Raw genomic sequence first — 20,107 nt, 5'->3', positions numbered from 1 at the left:
GAAACTGGCGAAAACCCCATGTTTATATGCATTCCAACTGCATTCACAGGTAAACACTCTGTGATGATACAATCTTCATTCTCTGCTTGGGAGAGCAGAGAGGGAGGAAAGCAAACTTGTATCCTCTTTCTCATTAGAGAGCTCAACATATTCATGAGTAACATGAGCACAGCTTCCATGTTCAAAGCCAGAGAAAAGGACAAGGAAGGCTGCATAATCTGATCACTCATTACACAAATGCCAGGTCACCAGCATTTGTATAATGTATCGTGCTTTGTAAAACTAACAGAAAACCACAGCAAATAACTATTACTGGCAAAGGTTCATGGCAAGAATTTGCTTACTGTGAACTTTCCGCAAATGTTTCCATGAACTAACTGCAATGTGCTGATAAAAACAAGTCAAGCCCAATCTTTCTTCCAAGTAAATGTTATAATAAAATTTGTTTTAGTCTAAATACACTTGAAGAAATTCAGCTTCTCTTAGCAAGGACAGCATCTCATCAAATTAATAGTTCCAAGTTCTTTATGAGCAGTGTATTCCTTTGATTTCTTTCATGTATACTGCTAGTATTCATAAATGTTTGCAATTACTTCACATGGAAACAGTTTAAATAACTCCCAGGCAATTTCAGCTAGGCATCCTGGAGTTGAATCTTTGCAAGATAGTTTTTGAGAAGAGTAAAACAATGTGATGAGACCTTCACTACAATGAATCACTCAAAAATCCTACAGTTTCAAAAGCTCTCCACAACAAAGTACCACCACTACTAATAAACAATATTTTCTTTAAAGACATGGATTAACTTTCCTCTGGTACTTCAGATCTGAGAATTACAACCCTGTCTGGCTAAAGACAAAATTCATGAGAGCAGATGTCATCTTTATGTTTTATTCATTTAATGCACTTGAAGAAATTCTCCAGTTATACTATGGTTTGGTATGTTGGGATTCAGGGGAGCTGGTTTGCAAGAGATTTGCTTTGATGGACATTTCATTTAGTTGCTTGTTTTAAAGAACTTTATCATCAGCCTTCCAATCTAATATTATTCTTTCATTCTTCTCTAATACACTTCTCTTTAAGGAGAAGCTCTATAAAGGTCTTGTTTAGAAAAGTAGTAAAGGCAGTTGACATTTTATTGCCAAATCTGCTTATTACTGAGTAGGTAGGATTCTACAGAACATGGCCAGAAGTTCAATGCTTACAGAAATCAGCAGATCCATTAGGAAACTTGAAAAAGTCTTGACAAAACTGATTACAATCTGATAATCCCCATACAGACCAGTCTCCAAAAAGAGAAAGAAATGGTTCCTGAAATACTATGTAATTTCAAAAGAAAAGAGATAGAGGCTGTGTTTTAATTAACACAGATACAGAGCTATTGCCATAATACAAGATCTCCTGAGCATGCATACTGGGAAGAAGACAGCAAGAAAAACAAACCAAACAAAAAGGCTATCGTCTCATTTGTCATCTAGCATTTTTTTTATTCTCATTTTAAATTACCTGCAGAAATCAGAATCAGTAGCCATCACAGAAATAAACAGGGGGTATCCTAAAAGAATTAAGTTAGCCTGTTTCAAACCTGTGCTGACTACCTGATCAAGAAATTCAGGTTCATACCTCTGCCATACTATTAGCTGAAACCTTAGGGTTCAAAGGGCTTGAAAGAAAGGTAATTACAATAATAAAATCCAAACACAAAAAGCCCAACACAGCACTACACACACATGCTAGTGTTGCACATATAAAATTGCTGTGGATCAATTTAAGTGAGGCCATAGATGAACATGTGGCCCCAGCTGAGCCTCCTTTTCCAGATCCACACTTCCCCTGAATACAGCTGTAGCAGCCACACAGCCAGGGAAGAAGGTAGGCTACAGAAACCACCCAGTAAAGTCCAACTGGGGGTGTAGGGGTAGAAACAGAGTCTGTGTTTTCAACAGCCAAGTTTCTTGATCAGGTACCACATGGGCACAGGGCTCACTGCCAGCACAAAGGAGGGAGAAGTAACAAAAACCAAAACAAAACTTATTTTCTTACTATGGGAATGCCATGTAGTTTTAAAGACCAGATTGTAATAAGATGTTCAAAATAAATATACTTGAAAAGAAACAAAGAAAAGGTTCCATACCCTTACCTTTCCGCGTGTTCTCCGTCACATCTACACCAAACTGGATGATGTCACCCGACATAATTTCACATGGTGGGCTTTCCTCAGATCCTCTACTCAGTCTCTGACTATTAATGAAGGTACCATTACTACTTTTAGTGTCTTGAAGATAGAACTGTAAAAAACCAACCAAACAAACAGAACAGTAAAATATCTGGGAAAAGTAAGATACATACAAGAACAAGTAAAATTTTATTTATAGATAATTTATTTCTAGAAGATAACAAATGTATCAAACTCTAAACACACCCATCAGGATGAAACACCTTCCCATTATCAAGAAATATTTGTATTTGATTTGGAGTTAATGTATGATCGAATTCTAGCACATACACTGTGCAAATAATTGATACAAAGTGTATCTGAACTACTGCCTGCAGTAGAGGATCATGTCATTAGCAACAACACCTTTTGCCACATACATATAACAATTCATATTTAAGTTGGTCAACACACAAAAAGTTCTAACTACTCATATATTTAAGGTAACAGTATTGCATGACAAACATGCTGCAGGGAAGGCTACTGAAGGCACAAGGAAAACCTCAGGCAGAAGACTGAATTCAGAAACTGCAATGAAAGACCATGGTGAAACTGAAAGAAAATAAACATGATGCTTTTACTTCTCAGCAACACTGGTTTACATCATTAACTTAATTTCAAGATTTCAAGTACATTTGTAAATACTCCTCTGTAGAGGTAATTAAATGTTAATAGCTACTTATTGAATCTGAAAGTACTTTTATGACACAAGACTTGTAGTCAAAACTGCTGCATCTAAGAGGTTACAAATGAATCACCAGCAGAAGACCAGAGTGACTGGCTACAATCTGAGCAGTGACAGCATAAAAGAGGGGACCAGAAAGTTACTGACAGCCAGGTGTAACTACTGGAATGAATCCATCTCACTACTCCAAGATAACAACAGCTCCTGCAGGAACCTGCTGGACTGGCAGAAATCACTGGCTTCCTGCACTCATAAAGAATCTCAACAAGCCCCAAAGCATGCATAAGGCTGGGGGAAAAGATGTTGTGTTCAGAGAAATTAATGTATTCCCTTGTTTTTCTTATAAAAGCAACTGACCTTTATTTTTTTGCAGCATTACATGCAAAATTTCCCTTGCTTTTAATTGCCTTTATTATTGCATGCCTCAAAAAACCCTGATACGTAGCTCAAAACCACAGTGTTGAGGGGAAAGATGGGTTTTGAAAGGAGCACAGCACCAGGGCTCATCACATCTTCTATTGGAAAATGGCACCAAGTGTATGATATAAATCTTATATAGCCTAACATAGTGGACCTAAGCACAGAGCTGGAATTCCACTGTGTCCAGCACAACAGACTCAGTAATCAAGGGGAATGGCAGCACAGAAAAGCTCAGGTAGGTGTTTGAAATTAAATGCAGTATGTGAAAGACTTTCCTCCCCACAACAGATATGCTCAGATCTTCAATTGAAGGAAAAGAAAGCAGTAATCAGTAATAAGGTGATATAGATGAAGGTAAACATAAATTATGGCTAGATCAAGAAATTATGACTGCATTCACTGTATTAATAATCAAATCCACTCTAAATAATACTCTCCATGGTATGAAAGGCTATCTGTTAACATACTAGTATATAATACAGCTTTTATAAGTCATATGCTTAAAAGCCAATCAAATTAATAAGCTTGTAAATTTAATAGTCTGAAAGTACTGAACCCTCTTATAGTTCAGTGCAGAGGTAATTATTTCTTGCTTCCTGTTTGTTTTGAATTTGCTTTCTTCTTAATTTGAAAATTCTTCTGTTACGAAAAAGTGAGTCACAGGCAAGGAGAAACAAACATGCTTCTGCTTATTTGCTCTTCCCCACCCTTTTCTTCTCTCCACATATCTGCCTTTTGTACCTCCCAACATTTTGATTAATCATTGCCCCTTGTAACCACATTTTTGCAGCATCTGCAAATGGGACTCAGACAAGACAGCACAAGGAAATAAAGGACAGTGACCACAGGAAAAGAGCTGCAACAGAGTATCAGCCATACAAAACATATAAAACATCAGCAGACACAAAATTCAAAGTGCAGAAGGATATTTATAAACAAATGTCCACAGAAAATACACATTACATTTAATATTATGTAACTGATGTCCACTTAAGTGCATACTACTGAATTCTATCACATAAATTTTAGAAAAGTGATGCTCTTCAAGTCTTGTCCCTCTGTTTGTAAATACTCTTCTTCCTGCATCTAGTAAAAAAGCAATACCAGCCACATGATAATAGCTGATGTCTAAGGAAGGGAAAACACACTGCCTTCAAATCTTGCTATAAAGGATTCAGTTATCTTTAAATTAGCCATTCCTCAGGAACCCACTGAGCCAGTCTCTTTCAGGTAGCAAATTCAAATGCTACCTCCATGCAGGCTTCCACTAGTTCAAATGATCTTTCTCAAAGGTCAACCTCTCCATCCTTTTGCATAATTACTAAAGCTATCTTCAAGAAATAAAATCAAGTGCAAGCCCTGAAACAAATGCGTCTATACATTAACCAATACTTGTGGCAGTATTCTGGTTTTTAATGTACTATTTAATTATGTGGTAAGCACAGTGGGTTCTCTGATTCCCAAACCAACACCTTTCACACAGCAGCAGTGTAACACAGCACTTTCTGTGAATTCAGCACCATTTGTTCTTCCTGCTCCCAGCACAGCCTGAGCTCAGGCAACAGTGCCAGCTCACAGAGCAGACACGAATCCTGCCCTTCCCAGCCCTGGCTGCTGAGCTGTGCCACCACCTTGTCACTTGACTGGCTCAGGTGCTTGTTTAGTCACTCCAAACCAGTTTCGAGCTGATGTAAGGTAAACGAGGAGGTGCTTAATCTGGTGCTGCCAGAAAAAAACATGGCAGCATATACTTGGCCTAATTATACTTGCTTTTGTAATTCACTCTCCAGAGCAAAGTCCCAGCCCTTTTATAGCTGATATTAACACCAAGTCCTCTAGAGTTGAGAGGGCAGCTCACACACATTCAAAACAACTCAGCTTCTGAGGCCTGTTAAAGTATTACCACACCCTTAATTCAAGGGATAGCTGTATATAACACTCCAGTGCTGGCTTCCCAGTCTTTCTTAAAAAATACAAAGTATTCAAGAAATTTACCCTCCATTATCATAATAGTGCAGACAAAAAAATCCTAGCCAGTATTTCTTCTTTAGTAATTTTTTGTTTATATCCCCTTCTACCTGCACACTAGTAATAAGATCAGTTAACTGAAGACACAGTACCAAGCTGCTTCCACAAAATTTGTGAAGATTTTATTCTAAAATAAAATTTGCAATTCATCAGTACACACAAACTTCTCCAGTACAGTCCATCTTCCTTAGAAACTATATTATGGGAGTTTCAAAAAACTACAGACTTGTGTTTCCCTGTTTTGCAGGGAATTATGTACTTCTTTCACAAATTTAGTATTTATAATATTTCAAGTTACTGTTCAGTTTTGCAAATGGAACAAACATGCCTCTTCTGCTCTGACCTATGGTACATAAAAATCACATTCCTTCTTCTAGGTCAATGACTCAGAAGAGCATCAACAACCTGCTAAATCAGTTCACGTGTTATTTTTTATGCACTTAGATACCACTATGACTTTTCCCCACGTAACAAATTCCTAGTATTTTCTTATTAGATAAATAGAAGATTCTTCTGTAGTGATCCCAAACCATAACACATCAAAATTAAGCACATAAAATATGTTAATTCTAACTGATATTAGGAAGTTGCAAATTGCTAAGCTCCAGGAGGACAGATTTTAACCTAACTTATGAAATGTAGGTTAACTGTTTTTTTCAAAGTAATAAAACCAACTAGCAATAACAACCCCATTTTGTTTAATGATCACTATTGTAACATCTTCCAGGAGACAGGCTGAAGAGAAATCCTTAATTAGCCTGACAAGTGAGAAAGCCATGCAGTGTTTTCTTTCCCAAGCCATATGCAGGCCTGACACAGGATGAGACACTTCTGAAGGATCTCAGAGAAGACAAAATTTGGGTTCAAAGACATACAGACAATCTTGGAAAAAAAAGTAGCACACTTCTTCAGTGATGTGATTACCTGGATTTAATTACAGTAGAACTACAGGAAGAAACATCTGACCAGCTTTTTAATACTATTATTTGCTATTACTATGTAGAGCCATCCTTTTCCATTTTAAGAGCACATTACTGCTACTCCATCTAACCCAGCATGAAACTGCATTTCAGGGCAATTATTCTGATAACTACAGAGAGGAGAATTGTTGGAAAACTGAAACAGTTTGTCCACTGAGATGTGAGATTCAATATGTGAAGAGTAACAACTTCTGCATCAAATAATGCAGAAAGAAGAAACCATCACACATAATCAAACCTATTTCAGCCTCATTCCATAGCTGAATTAATAAAGTAAATAAGCACCAAAAGGTAGGCTATTGCCTTTTATACAAAGTCAAAATTTAATATATCTTATTTATTAAATAAATTTTCACTGCCTAAACAACTAATACAGAAAAAGAACTCAAATTTCAGAATCTCCTAGTTCACCATTCTTTTTCTCACCTCTTGTTTCCTCTGTGAAAGGAGTACACATAACTCCCATGAGCTTCAGGGTCCTGTTATACCTTTGTGGCTTTAGCGTGAACCAGAAAAATTGAAATTATTTTGTGAAACTATGAACTATAACCAGTAAGGAGATGGCAGCTTCATTACTGCCACAAAGGGGCAGCAAGGCAGTTAAATCATAAAATGCTGCAGTTAATGATGAAAGATTCTTCCCCTACTCACATTAAATAATCTTTGTACAATTAATGCAGGTATTATAAATGCACCCCCTGAGTACTAAAGCTAATACTCAAGTAAATAGAGATCTAGAAATTAGAATACTTGCCCTGGATTAATACTTCACTAAACAGTAATGCATCTGAGGTCATTTACTCATTGCATGCTGAGAGTTCTACCAGGAAACAAAGTACACTGTCCACAAGTCCAACTGTGCAAAGCCAAAGACTTTAAAACAATATATACCAGGGTCTAAACAATAAGGCCAACATTTGCCACACTGTGGCTAGAAATAATTTTTAGTCATATTGTAACAAGATTACTTTATCTATTTGAAGTCTTAACACAGACAATTTTCTCATTCTGGGAGCAGCACTCTGCTGAGTACAGCAGAGTACACTGTACAAACCATACTGAATTCCAGGTCAGTCCTTTGGCTGTAAGTCAGAGAAGTTCAAATGCTAAATTATCTCCAGATCCAATTGATTAAGTTGCTCACTCTGGTCTGCTTAGACAGATCCTAAATTCCTTTCCTCTCACTTGCCCAACTCCACCCGCCTATCAAGGAAGTAGAAGTATTTGTCTCCATAAGCAAGTGTAATTCACAGGGTGGGGCACATCAAGCAAAATAGATTTTCTATTGAGTTTTCTGTTTCTTAAACAGATAGATCTAATTTATTTAGTAAGCTCTTTGCTTATTAAACCCCTGCTCCTTCAACTCAGAAACAAAAGTAGTGCATTAGCTTTTCAGTTCTTATGAAATCCTTTTAAAAATTATTCTAACTACCTCAGGCAGGCACGCACTATGAAACTAAAAGCAACCAGCTGTGTAGAAAGGGAATTTCCAGTCAGATTGAACAGAGTAAAGGAGTGGCAGTTGGCTTTTCAGGGACTGCAAGTATTGGGTTTCTCAAGTGAAACAAAACTTATTAGTAGTTTTCAGAAAGTTTTCTAAAAAAAAATAAACGTTACCACTTTTTCTATGCAGTAATCATAAAAATAAAGGATAAAAATTAAACATTCTTTGATATAGCACTGGACAAAAAGAGTCACTGTGTTTTTAACTCAAAGCATAAGCCTAATCAGCCCAGCCACACATGAGAAAAGGTTAAAATCTTCAGCTATCCCCAGGAATCCAATGTTACACTTCCAAACTTGCCAGTAGTTACAAGGAGTAGAGGGGAAAGGACAGCAGGGAATATGCTCTTCTGCTGACCAAGTTGTTCCTACATCTGTTTACACCTTGAGGGTTTGTTGTCTGTACTGCCAGGACAACCCTGCTGGTTGCTCATACCTATTGTCAAGCAAAATAAACTGTGCCAGCAAAAGCAGCTTTGTGCCAGCATAACTGAGCCCGGGTATAAATACTTTTTAAATATATTATTTGAGTTGCTATAAAATATTAATCACTGTGTTTCTTGCCATGTCGTGGTTGTTCAAGTACTTTGAAGTTGACTATAGGCCCTCACTTAACTTTTGTGTGAGTGGTCAGCAGATTTTGCCTGAAAAAGGACACAGGGACTATGACAGGAAGGGAAGATGGATGGATTTGTGGTGAGGAAAAGGAAGCACCTTAGGTAGACACAAAGGCAATGCCCAGCACAGACACCAACAGATCTGCTGTGCATAAAACGTGTTTGGCTACAACCCTGAGTTGCTCTAGTGCCTTCCTCAATAGCAAAATGTCACCTTTCTCAACAGAACAAAGCAAACATGTCCAAGTTCTACCTGCAAACATTTCAGCACAGACTTTTGACATACGACTTTGCAATGCTTATTTTAACTGCTGACTTTTACAGATACACTTACATCTATCAGAACTTGAAATCTGGCACATTAAAATCCTTAACAAAAAGAAAACCACAAAAAGAGTGTATTTGCAGACTTAATGCCATCTCCTAAGTGTTGTGCCCATTTAAGCACTGCATTTACTTTCTAAATCGCTCTTCAAACCACACATTTGCTAGTAGTTGCAACTCAGCTTACTTGTCTGAAGGTGAAAAGGTCAGGTCTCAGGGTTACTGTTAGTCAATAGCTCTATATTATTCCTCAAGTAGTTACAGAGAATTTACTTTATATCCAAAAATTCAGAAAGAGGATATCAGATGTTTATTTTACAATTATTTTTGATTTGTATTAGAAAGTGGTCTTTATTAACAGAAAGGCAACTAAAAGTATTAAGCAATCCTTTCTAATTATTCACTTTTACAACTAGCTACATGGAGCTTAAAAATGCTATTTAAATGGTTTGAGCTATTTTTATCAAATATAATTCTCAAGCAGTATTGTTGCATTTTTCCAAGTAACTCATACTTAAGACAATGACAGAAGATGGCTAAAAGATTAAGACCTCAAACTATTTCACAATCCAAGTTCTCTAGTTTAAAGCAAAAGCAAAAATCCATGCTCACAACTCAAAATTTGTGCATGCATATGTTAATGAGAAAAATATCTACTGCTTGTGTCCAAAAGTTTGTGTGATCATGTACTGCTGTCCTCAACTTTCTCCTACACCTTTCACAACCACTACACCATTCCAGACTGACTTCTTGAGGTCTCATGTGGCAATGGACAAGAGGAATGAGGCAGCTGGACCAGGATGGTGGTGGGTTGCCTGCTCCTTAGCCACCACAGACAGCAGCAAAGTTGGCTTGATTGTAGTGACAGTTGAAAACCCAGTGCAGTTTCAGAACTACTACCACTTTCAATTTGCTTAATTTGGTTGGTATGTAACAATGACCTGAGCTAAAACTGAGCAACTTTAGAAGCTGATTCCTAAGCCACACACTCACACCTCCCACAGCAGCAGCATCAGTCAAGAATAGAATGGCAGAGAGCAGGCTGCATTTACAGTGTCAACCACCTGACTTCTGTCAATTGTAATATGTCAGAGTAAGTATATAAATTACATAAGTACTTTTTAAGTACAGTTGACAACCAGAATCTGAAGTTCTGTGTATTAGGAGACATTTGTTTCAAGCCAAATTAAGAAAATTAAGGAAACCATGACCTCCATCATCCTTGCTTTCGTGAAATACATGTTTTTACATAAAATGTAGGTCTGGGTTTCTCAGTCCAGGAGAGACATTAAGCCCCCAGAGCAGGTCCAGCAGAGGTTACAAAGATGATGAAGGTACTGGAGCATGTGTCTTATGAGGACAGGCTGAGGGAGCTGGGGCTGTTCTGCCTTGAGAAGGGAACCAATGACAGGCACCAATGTCCATCAGTATCTGCTGGCAGGTGTCAAAGGATAGAGCTGGGCTACAATCTGTGGTATCAAGCAATGGGCAGAAACTGATGCCCAGGAAGTTGCACCTGAATATGAGAAAAGCTTCTTTACTCTGCACACTGGAACAGGCTGCCTAGAGAGGCTGTGGAGTCTCCCTCACTGGAGATATTCCAGAACTATCTGGACAACCCAGTGCCACATGCTCTCAGATGACCCTGCTTGATTAGAGAGACTGGACCAGATGACCCACAGCAGTCCCTTCCAATCTGAACCATTTTGTGAAAATGTAAGTAAACAAATTGCATTGCAATTGCTGAATCCCTCAACATCAGTCAGTGCAGAACTGTATGAACATCACTAACTTGCTTGCAGATTGCTTTCATTTACTTTAGTTTTAAAAGGAACTATCAATGCTCCAAACACCTAACACAAGAAAATATCTGGGAAAAAACCCAGTAGTGTCACGATGATATAAATATATCATATATACCAATACTGAAGTAACAGATTAAACTGAAAACAAATCTTTTACTCTACAATTGTGCACTATGACTGTGCACAACCCATGTGAATGGAAACATGATCACAAAGGATGGCTTCCCTTGCTAACCTATTTGCCTTCACCCTCCTTCAGCAGAATTGATAGCTATCAAGTAACACACAAACTATTTTCTAGAAACAAACATTTCTAGCCTAACTTGACAGTTGTGAATTAACACCTCCCAACAATCATATTCCATAATGGAAAAACATAGTACAGCAGCAAGTCACAGAAGAACAAGTCATGGTCCCTATGATGCCGTAAGGCCTCCTCAAAATTCTGCAGTAAGTACACTGGTACAAGATTCATGACCAAGGATGTGAGCAGAAGCAATCCCAGGCATGATACAAAATATTCTTTCCTCTTCTAAATAAAATTTTCTGCAGGGAACACAAGGTGTGGAAGGAAGCGACTGCAAAAGGTACAAGTTGCTCATGCACTTGAGTGCCAATCTATTCCTAGATTATTCAAATAATCCAAAAAGGCATTCACTGTCAAAAGGAGAAGAATGACAAGATAGATACTCACCAAAAACTTCAAGATTAAATGTTTTACCACAAAATTTACCACTGTACAAAAATAGATCCCTCTCCACACATCAGTGTCACCAGTTTTGATGCAAAAAGCTATTTTTAAAAAGAAGAGATGTAGAGGAAGAGTTCTAATTTACGAGTAATTTGGTTTATATATAGCTGACTGACTTGCTACAGTGAGACATCTGTCACCATAGTTACTAATTACTACCCTTTAGAATGTCTCTTTTGCTTAACATTTGTCCTCACAGTTCACAAAAAGTTGAGTATCAGCCTTCTGCTGTAAGTGCTGGATGGTTTCAGGAGAACTAGAAGAATTTTATATTTATTCTCTTCTCAGCAGAATGAAACTCTGTCCCTTCACATACCTCATGCTTTAAAACTTTTGTACACAAATCACGAAAGAAAAGAAGGACATTAACACTTTCAGAAAAGATGCAAGTCCATTCTAAATACAGACAAAGCACACAAGTTTCCCACAACAAAACTACCCAACTCAGTAATATTTATATACTATATTCTTGAGGAAATTGATTTTTCAGCCTGCATGAAAATTCTCAAATACCATTTTAATTCCATCCTGAAAATGTTGAGGGAATTTTAAGGCACATCATTGCTTTAACTGCAAAGCTAAAATACACCAACAATAAAGCACAATCAACAGAAAGCTTCCCAAGAAATGATTACTCACATCATCCCAAGATGCAAAAATTGACTCATTAGAATACTAAAACAACATAAAGAAGAGACTTATTTTGTCTTACTGCAGTCATAGATGACATCCTACATAAATCCAGAGGCTTCAAAAGAACTTTTCCTGCTCCATATTAAAAAACACTGACTCGTGCAATGTACTTATAAAACCAGTAAAAATAGATAAAAACAGGTTTCTAGAAGGAAACTGTACTTCCTGCAAAGAAATTTTCTGCTTTATTTCATTAAAGAAGCTCAGCCTCTTGTAACATAAGACATTTGTAAAGCTACATATCATATCACTGCGACACCAGGGATTACTTTGTATAATTTATCTCAACTTCTATCATCACATCAAACACGGACCCTGGGGAAAACACACGGCCAAGATGACTTCCCAAGGTTTCACTTAATGCTCCTGTGTTCTCTATATTAATCAATTACGGAAATAAGCTGCAACTTAATGCAGCTTTAAAATAAAGAAATAAAACACCCTAATAGGCCATTACCCAGAAATCCAGGCCTCTTCAGGCTAATTACCTCTAAGTGCAAAATATTGCTGAAATACTCATCAATCCTGCTGCCCTTATAAGAATATTTTCCTACAAAACTAGACTGGAAGCTAAGCACTATTATTTATTCTAATAAAGACAAAGTTTGGCAACATGGCACACTCAAACTTTGCAGTAAGTAAAGTTAACTTGCTCTCAACACGTACAAATTCTTAAAGACTGCATTTGTAGGAGATATGTATCCAGATAAAATAATCTCTGCAAAGAGCAGGTATTCATACACAATCTCAATTTCTTCTCAAATACATTATAAATCTTTAGAATCATGTATTATTGCAACTTACTCTTCACCTTTAGGAGGCAAAAATATCCATAAATATTCTGCACTAGTGACGAACACTGAGACTATGCAGAAAATAAAAATTTTTATTCTTAAATTCACAATCAAAAAAATGGTTAAACTTGACAGTCCACATTCTTTGGCAAACTTAATGAAGCACAAGACCAAAATGAAGTATGGTTTTGTCTCTGATTACTGCAATGAAAAGTATGACACAAAGAGAGAGACTTGTCATGTTTGGACAGAGCTATGCCCTAATTTAAGAGCAGAGGTAAGGAATAAATCTGTCCTGATCTTTAGATTTTAACTGACCTTATTAGAACCTTCCATAAGCAAAACTAAAATTTCTGTAACACCTACTAAAGAAACCAAATAATTTGCTTTTATGGAAAAACATTGAAGAATAACCAGAAATAACAGAAAAATAAGAAAACAAATGAAAAATAACTGTCTTTATAAAAGCAATCTTGAAATATTATCAGCATCTGTCAGTAAATACTCAGAATGATAAATTCAACACCAACATTATCCATTGTTTTTGCTTCCTCAAAAATCTTGAGCTAACGAGGTAACTAAATAACTAGTAAAAAATTAATTGAAAGGGAAATTTGCCTTAAGAAAATTGCACTACTCAACTTCTATCAGCAAACAATTACATTTTCATCTGCAAGCAAATTGGAGAAAACCCACAACAGAAGCCAGGATTACCAGATACTCTGCCAGAAGAGACGAGCTACTTATATAAAAGCAGAAGGTTAGGAGGCAGCTCCTTAGTTTATCAGGAAACTCCAACTCCCAACATAACCCCAGACATTTCAAGGCAGGTGCAGAACTGCAAAAGCTTCTTAATTGTCTGCTACTCACTGCTATGTTGCTAAATTAGTTAATCTTTACATCAAAGCTCCTCTACTCCTAACAAAGAAGAATCTCTTCTCTCATGCTAACTTTTCAACAGCTTAGAGAGTAAAGGCAGTTGAAACTATTTCAAACTATTTCCCATTTCTACTCGTTCCACACAAGGCACTGTGTTTACCTATCATTATTTCCATATCACTGCTGGTTTATGGCAGAGAAAACTCCCAGTGATCACACATTCAGCTAAAGGAAAAAACCCACATCAGATTTCACAGATACCTCCAAATGCAATGCAGCAGTGGTTTGGTATTCTCTATATAAGATCTCTCAAAATAGCCTGAAAAATTTAGGCAAGTTTCTCCCTTTTATTAAGGGATATATTCCATCTGAAAGGACTTGTCTAATATCACTACAGTATTTTTTTTTAAACAAACAGCTGCACACAGCCTAGTTAATTCACCTCTCCTTTTCCCAAAGCAATGTTTGCTTGCTTTCTACCACCATCTGCTCCTGAACTATTAATTCACAGAGCACGAGTGCCACAAGGAAAATAATGTTCAGCACATTGCTAAACTACAGCTAAAATGCCCATGCTGAGAATAAACTTAAAGCTACTGTGATATAAATTCAAGGCAGCCAATAAAGATACAGAAGTACAAGTCCTAACTGAAGGGAACTGCATTAGTACAAATGACACTGCATTAATTTTAATAATGTCAAACAAGATGTTTTTGTAAGAGGTCCAAACCACAAATATTACTCAAAAAGAGTGTAGTGAGAGTTCACTACACAGTTCCTCATACTGAAAACAACAGGTCACCAGAACAATACGCTCTTCCTTGCTTTTCAAAAAGGCTTCTCTGCATCAAGGACAGAACAAAACTTGAAAAAAACATTGCTAAATTTAATTTATTTTCATTCTGTGTTTTGAACTTCAGCATTCCATGCAGAGAGCAAATGCAATTAACTGGAAACCAAACACCTAGAGAGATGGGTGCGGCTCCATCCAAAGATGGAAAATTCATTTTCCAGCACAGAGGAGAAATCTGACAATTGGGAGTTTAATATTTGTACTCAAGGCACTGCCAAGCCATACCTCCAACAAAGTGAGAGCAAAAATACCCTGGGAGGAGCCTGTAGTTATTTGCAATGCATTCCTGAATCAATACTTTCAAAGCAAGTACTAATTAAACACTGATATTCACAAACAAAGGCAGATTTATTCTGGTGCTCCTTTGAGATCAACAATTTCACAGTATAGAAAAAGATTATTTATTTTAAATTTAAGAAATCCACGTATGGAGATGGGTCAGCCAGCAATGGGAGAGAATGTATAAGCTGACTTTTGATAGGCAATCCAACAGAATATTGATCAGTAATTTCTTTAGTTGTGTCCTACTGGCTCCAAAACAAGGGGCAACCTTCTCACAGTGCATGTCAGAACCATCCCAGCAGAGGAATGGGCAGAGGGCAGATAAGGCGTTCAAGGATCTGGTAATTACAGTACCAAACATGGTGACTCACGATTTATACAACTTAGTCAAGGGCAAAAATCACATACAAGGTACATTGGATTTACAGATTAGACAGGTTGCTAATATGGCAAAACTTGCCAAGGTACAGCTTTCTACACACAGACACAGCTATCTTCTATCAGGGTCATCAAGGATGTTACACTGGTAACACCTGTGCCCACGAACGTGATTCTTCAGACAAGCTAAAAATAAAAAACAACACACATACACACAAAACAACCAATAACCCAAATCTCTTAATCTCTTTATCAATAGAAATGCACACAGAACACATCAGTGCCAATCAGCCAGTGGGCATTAAGAGCAGAGGAACTGCAAAGTACTGCTGGCAATCCCACACCCTTTCAGCTGAAAAGCCTGGGGCAGTGGTTGTCCCCACCACTGAAAAGTCATTATCAAGCCTTACAATTTTTTGTACTAAATGCGCCATATTTTCCTCTAGAAGACAGACAAAAAATTTCCAAGTACAAAAAGAACGTATTTCTTCTTGCATCAGAGGTTCTAGATTGTCAGTGCAATAAGAAATAGCCTCCCTTGATGATTTAAATCTTTAAACCACCGTAAGATTTTTTTCCAAGTCCCTTCCCTAAGCACAAAAATGCCTTTTCCGTTCCGTGTTTAAAGTTGAGCTGCAGCCACTAGAGGGCAAGGCCACGATGCACAACACACACTGCCCGGGCTGGGCAATGCAAAACCAGTGCCACAAAACAGAGCAGAAACTACAGCTAAAGACTGTTTATATTCTAAAGATTTGGTTGTTCAAGGCTTTTTTTAATACTGAATTTTCCATAAATAATAGGAATATACCCACATATTCTGTGAGTTGCCTAAAATATTAATTCCATCTTTACAGTCTAAAGCCTCCCAGACCAGCTACTTCTACACTTCAACATCCACATTAACAATTCTCATACTTCTCTAATTTTAAAATTAGGTTTCTCAACTTCAGTGTTCCTGATACTGAAATTACACAAGTTACTGGAATTCTACCCAGAATAAGCAAGCATAGGTAAAAACCAGAATGTTGCCAAAGGCTTTTCCCACTAAAAATAGAAACTGAACTTACTAATCAATGATAAAAGGTATCTAGCTAAAAATTGGCCATATGCTGCTAAAGAATCAGAATTAACATGCAGATTTGTTGTATCTAACCAGCATTTTCAAACATTGCTGTTCTGAGAACACTTAGGCTTTTTCTGTACAAAGACAGCCCTTTGCTGAAATGCATTCTTGACATTTAACATATTAAATTCTGCTACAATTCATTATCTGTGCTCTTAGAAGAACAGAAAACAAGGTCCAGAAACTAAAGCAAACCAGGAGAATGAGTCATTTACTAAAAGAAAAAAAAAACAAAAACAACAACTGACAGAAGGACATACACTAGAAGCTCAAAACAAAAACATTTAAAGAATTATTTCAAAAACTATAATCCAAACAAAACATGGAAGAAAGTTCAGCAAGCTTGTCATTAAAAATGATGACACTTAATAATAGTGGCAATGCACTGGCACTGTGCATGAGATCAGTCCCATCTTCACTGGCCCATCTACTCCATGGAAAAAAAACATCTGTACTGTGTATCACCAAAACAGATGAGCCCTCAAATTAAGTTCACATAACATTCAAACTGCACTCCCAGTACAAACATAGCCTTCCCACAAAAAACATGTCTGCTGTTAAGTAATAAGCTTTGACATACCAAGAGGTTTGTCATTCAAGCTTAAATTTAATACAGCTGTAGACAAGATTATACTTTGATTAAAGGAAAATCAGCAAGACTTTTACACTACCTATAATTAGTCTACTATTAGTACAAAGTTTTAATAAACTTTAATTAGAATTAGATGCTATCCAAAGCTTGTTTCAAAGGAAAATAAGTTGGGCCACTGGCAATTGGCAGCATTAAGAGCAACATGGTTAAACACAAGTTTAAGAGAAGCATGTGCGTCCCTACTTCTTCTTTCAAATTTTTTGGAGAAAGATTTCCCTCTGCAGCCAAGTAGTATACTCAGGTCTTAAGCAAATACTAGGCATACCAAACACAATACATGATGCAGGTTGGTAGAATGGTTCATTGAATTATTACAGCTTTGCACTATTTCATAGAAGAAAAAAATCAAAATCCCAAACAACTCTGTTTCGTTTAATGAATTTTCAAGTGTTTACCAGAAAAAAACTTTGCCCAGCCAGCCTTAAAACAATTAAAATGTTATTGTTATAATAGAAACAGAATATGAGATTTGTATATAGATCAGTAACAGCTCTCCTGATTGCTTATACACAAATTCATGTGAACATCCACTGAAGTTACAAAATCTGATAGATACAGGAAACAAGTAAAGGGCAAGGCCCTCTCATATGAAAGTACCTTTCCGCAAAGCTCTGGTGAGTAGGCAGGAATTAGTCTGTCTACCACAGACTTAGAAGTAAGCTAGTCCTTCTCCTGCTGGATCTTAAAATTACCTCCTGACAGTATCTCCTCAGGGCTGAGGAAGCAGCTGTATTTTAGATGCTCTTAGCTGACAGACTGCAGCAGGAAAGCACCGTATGCACAACCTCAAGCCTTTACAGATCTCTTGGCTCCACTTTCCTTGACTGCACTCACAATCTCCCATCTAGGTTTCCAGGGAAGTGTCAGGAGTCAGCTCTCTGCTTTCTTCTCCCTGTATTTCCAATAGCTATCCCACCAAGTTCCCCCATTCACACCAGGCCAATGCTGGGAGCAGTAACATTTCATAGCAAACATGGAAACACCCTGTGCAGTCCACAGCTGCTGTGGACCCTAACACCCCCTTCAAGAGCTCCACCACAGGACACCTCCAGCTTTCCCCCTGTTTATATGTTCTGCTTTCTTTTGGAATAGACACAAGCCTCACAGACACGTGGTGGAACTGAGCACAGACCAGTCCCCTCCCAGCACACAACAGCAACACGTGCAAAGCACACAAGGGACTGCAAAAACATCACAGAGTATCCTGTATTCTTTCAACATTCAACAAGCTACCTTAAAAACAAAGGGGTGCTAAACTTCTGAGCTTAAAGCATATTATTTAATCCTTAACAAGCTCTCATGGGAAAAACAAAGTGCATTTTTAGTACATTTATTTCAGGGCTTGCTTCTTTATCTCTAAAAATTAGTTCAAATCAGATAAAATAAACATGTGCTCTTAACAAAGGTGGCTCATTTACCTTGTTACATTATACTTTTCACACTTAATTCAAAACTGGACAATTTGAGCAGCTTATCTACCTCCTGACTGCACAAACTGGATGGACTTGCCAACTTCCAGACTCAGCAGTCAAGTGTCTCCAGACTTCCAATGCCATCCACTCATCCAGTGCCAAGCAGAATAATGCAAAGCATGACACACTATCATCAACCACCACCCAGCAGCTTTCTGCCACCTGTTTCTCAACCTCAGTGTTTCTTAACAGGCACATCAGGAACGTTGATGTTTTCTTCACTTCCCTTTGAAAGGTTTAACTTGAAAACTTAAATACCAGAAACAGCAAACTAGTAAACAAAACCATGCAAACCACATCAATAGTTGGAGTAACAAAAAAGAGAAAAATCCCAAGAGAACTCACACAGCTATTATTCTAACAGCAAAAAGGTAGGTATTTAAAACCAACTGAAGCTAAATCTTTATTTCTAACTATTCTATGAATACCTAAATATTTTGAATAAACCAATTTTTTAATATAATTTTTAAAAATTTCAGAAGGTCCTTCTAGATTTTATCAGTCACCCATATATACAATAACCAATATGCAAATTATTAATGATTTTTCACTTATTACTTAAAGAGAAAGTTAATAATCATTTGCAGAAAGAAAGTCACTTGACAGTAATATTCCACAACAAATTACAATGGAAGTATTCTTGCAGTAGCCTGTTTGATAGAATGTAAAATATTTACTTCTCTGTCAGTTAGACAAGAAAAACTACACAACTTCACACAGGATCAGCTAATGCCTTTCATTCCCTCATTCCTCTCTTTCTAAAAGCTTACTAGCTGTGTGTGATTGACAAAGATTTTGGTCAGCAACCCAGAAAGAAGTGTGTCTATGGTGAATCAGTAAATCCCCTGGAACCTCAATATCATTTGAGCTGCAGTAAGTTGCTGGTTGTCTCCTCTCAGATTTATGTGCTGCATTTCAACTAAAAATGCAATGCATATGAGAATGCCATGAAAATAAAAACAAAGAAACAAACAGAAATAAAATTTAAAAAAGCACAAAGCCAAAACCCAAAACAAACAGAAAACCCACAAGAAGAAAGTCACTAAGTCACTTTATCCAAACAAATAATGAACTTAATAAAGAAAAAAAAATTACCATTAATTTTTAAAAGAAAACTACTACAGCTTTTACATTCTGCAGATACAAGGTTATAATTGTCAGTTCAAGAATAAAAACACTTATCTCAGTATCAACTAAAATGCAAAATGAATTAGTAATTTCTTCATGTAGCAAAATATTCAAAACTTCTTTAAGTATTGTACGAACTATTTTAGCTGGGACAGAAGCACATAAATGACAAGTATTTCCACACTGCTATTTCGACTTAAACCAAAACCATCTTGTGAACTTTAACAGGGAATGTTCTCATTAGCAAGTCACAATTAAATACAGGTGAAGTGCTCAAAAGCAAGTGTCTCAAATATGGTAGAGAACACACTTCTCACTAAGAACAGTCTTATATAAAAAGCTGAAACTATTTCTCCTAAAATCTTTCATGGAAGATGGTTTATCTTCCAACCACATGACTAGTTCAATAAAAAAAGCAAAAATATCTGTCTGCTCTGGAAATACTTTCCTTCACTACAAATACAGCTCCTTACAACTGCCATTCCTGCACTGCTCATAACAATGGTTCTTTTCAACATGCTA

General features: G+C 37.0%; 1 protein-coding gene across 45 annotated transcripts in view; it reads right to left on the bottom strand.

Annotated features, from left to right (window-relative positions):
* The window catches only part of SLMAP (sarcolemma associated protein), an 88,910-nt gene that overhangs the window by 53,803 nt on the left and 15,000 nt on the right, over positions 1 to 20,107 (bottom strand). For 24 of the 45 annotated variants that reach the window (XR_013775715.1, XM_079316923.1, XM_079316901.1 and 21 more), the window contains exon 3: positions 2,135 to 2,288. Coding sequence is in view for 44 of the 45 variants with exons in the window: in XM_079316923.1 (XP_079173049.1) it covers positions 2,135 to 2,288 (154 nt within the window). In the remaining variant the exon portion in view is untranslated. The remainder of the gene's footprint in view (positions 1 to 2,134; positions 2,289 to 20,107) is intronic. The other 21 variants (XM_079316935.1, XM_079316912.1, XM_079316910.1 and 18 more) reach the window with 1 other exon arrangement.

Source organism: Erithacus rubecula (assembly GCF_903797595.1).
Source record: "Erithacus rubecula genome assembly, chromosome: 13".
Classification (NCBI taxonomy): domain Eukaryota; kingdom Metazoa; phylum Chordata; class Aves; order Passeriformes; family Muscicapidae; genus Erithacus; species Erithacus rubecula.
Note: the sequence above shows the minus strand (reverse complement) of the source record. Positions and strands in the feature narration are given on the sequence as shown.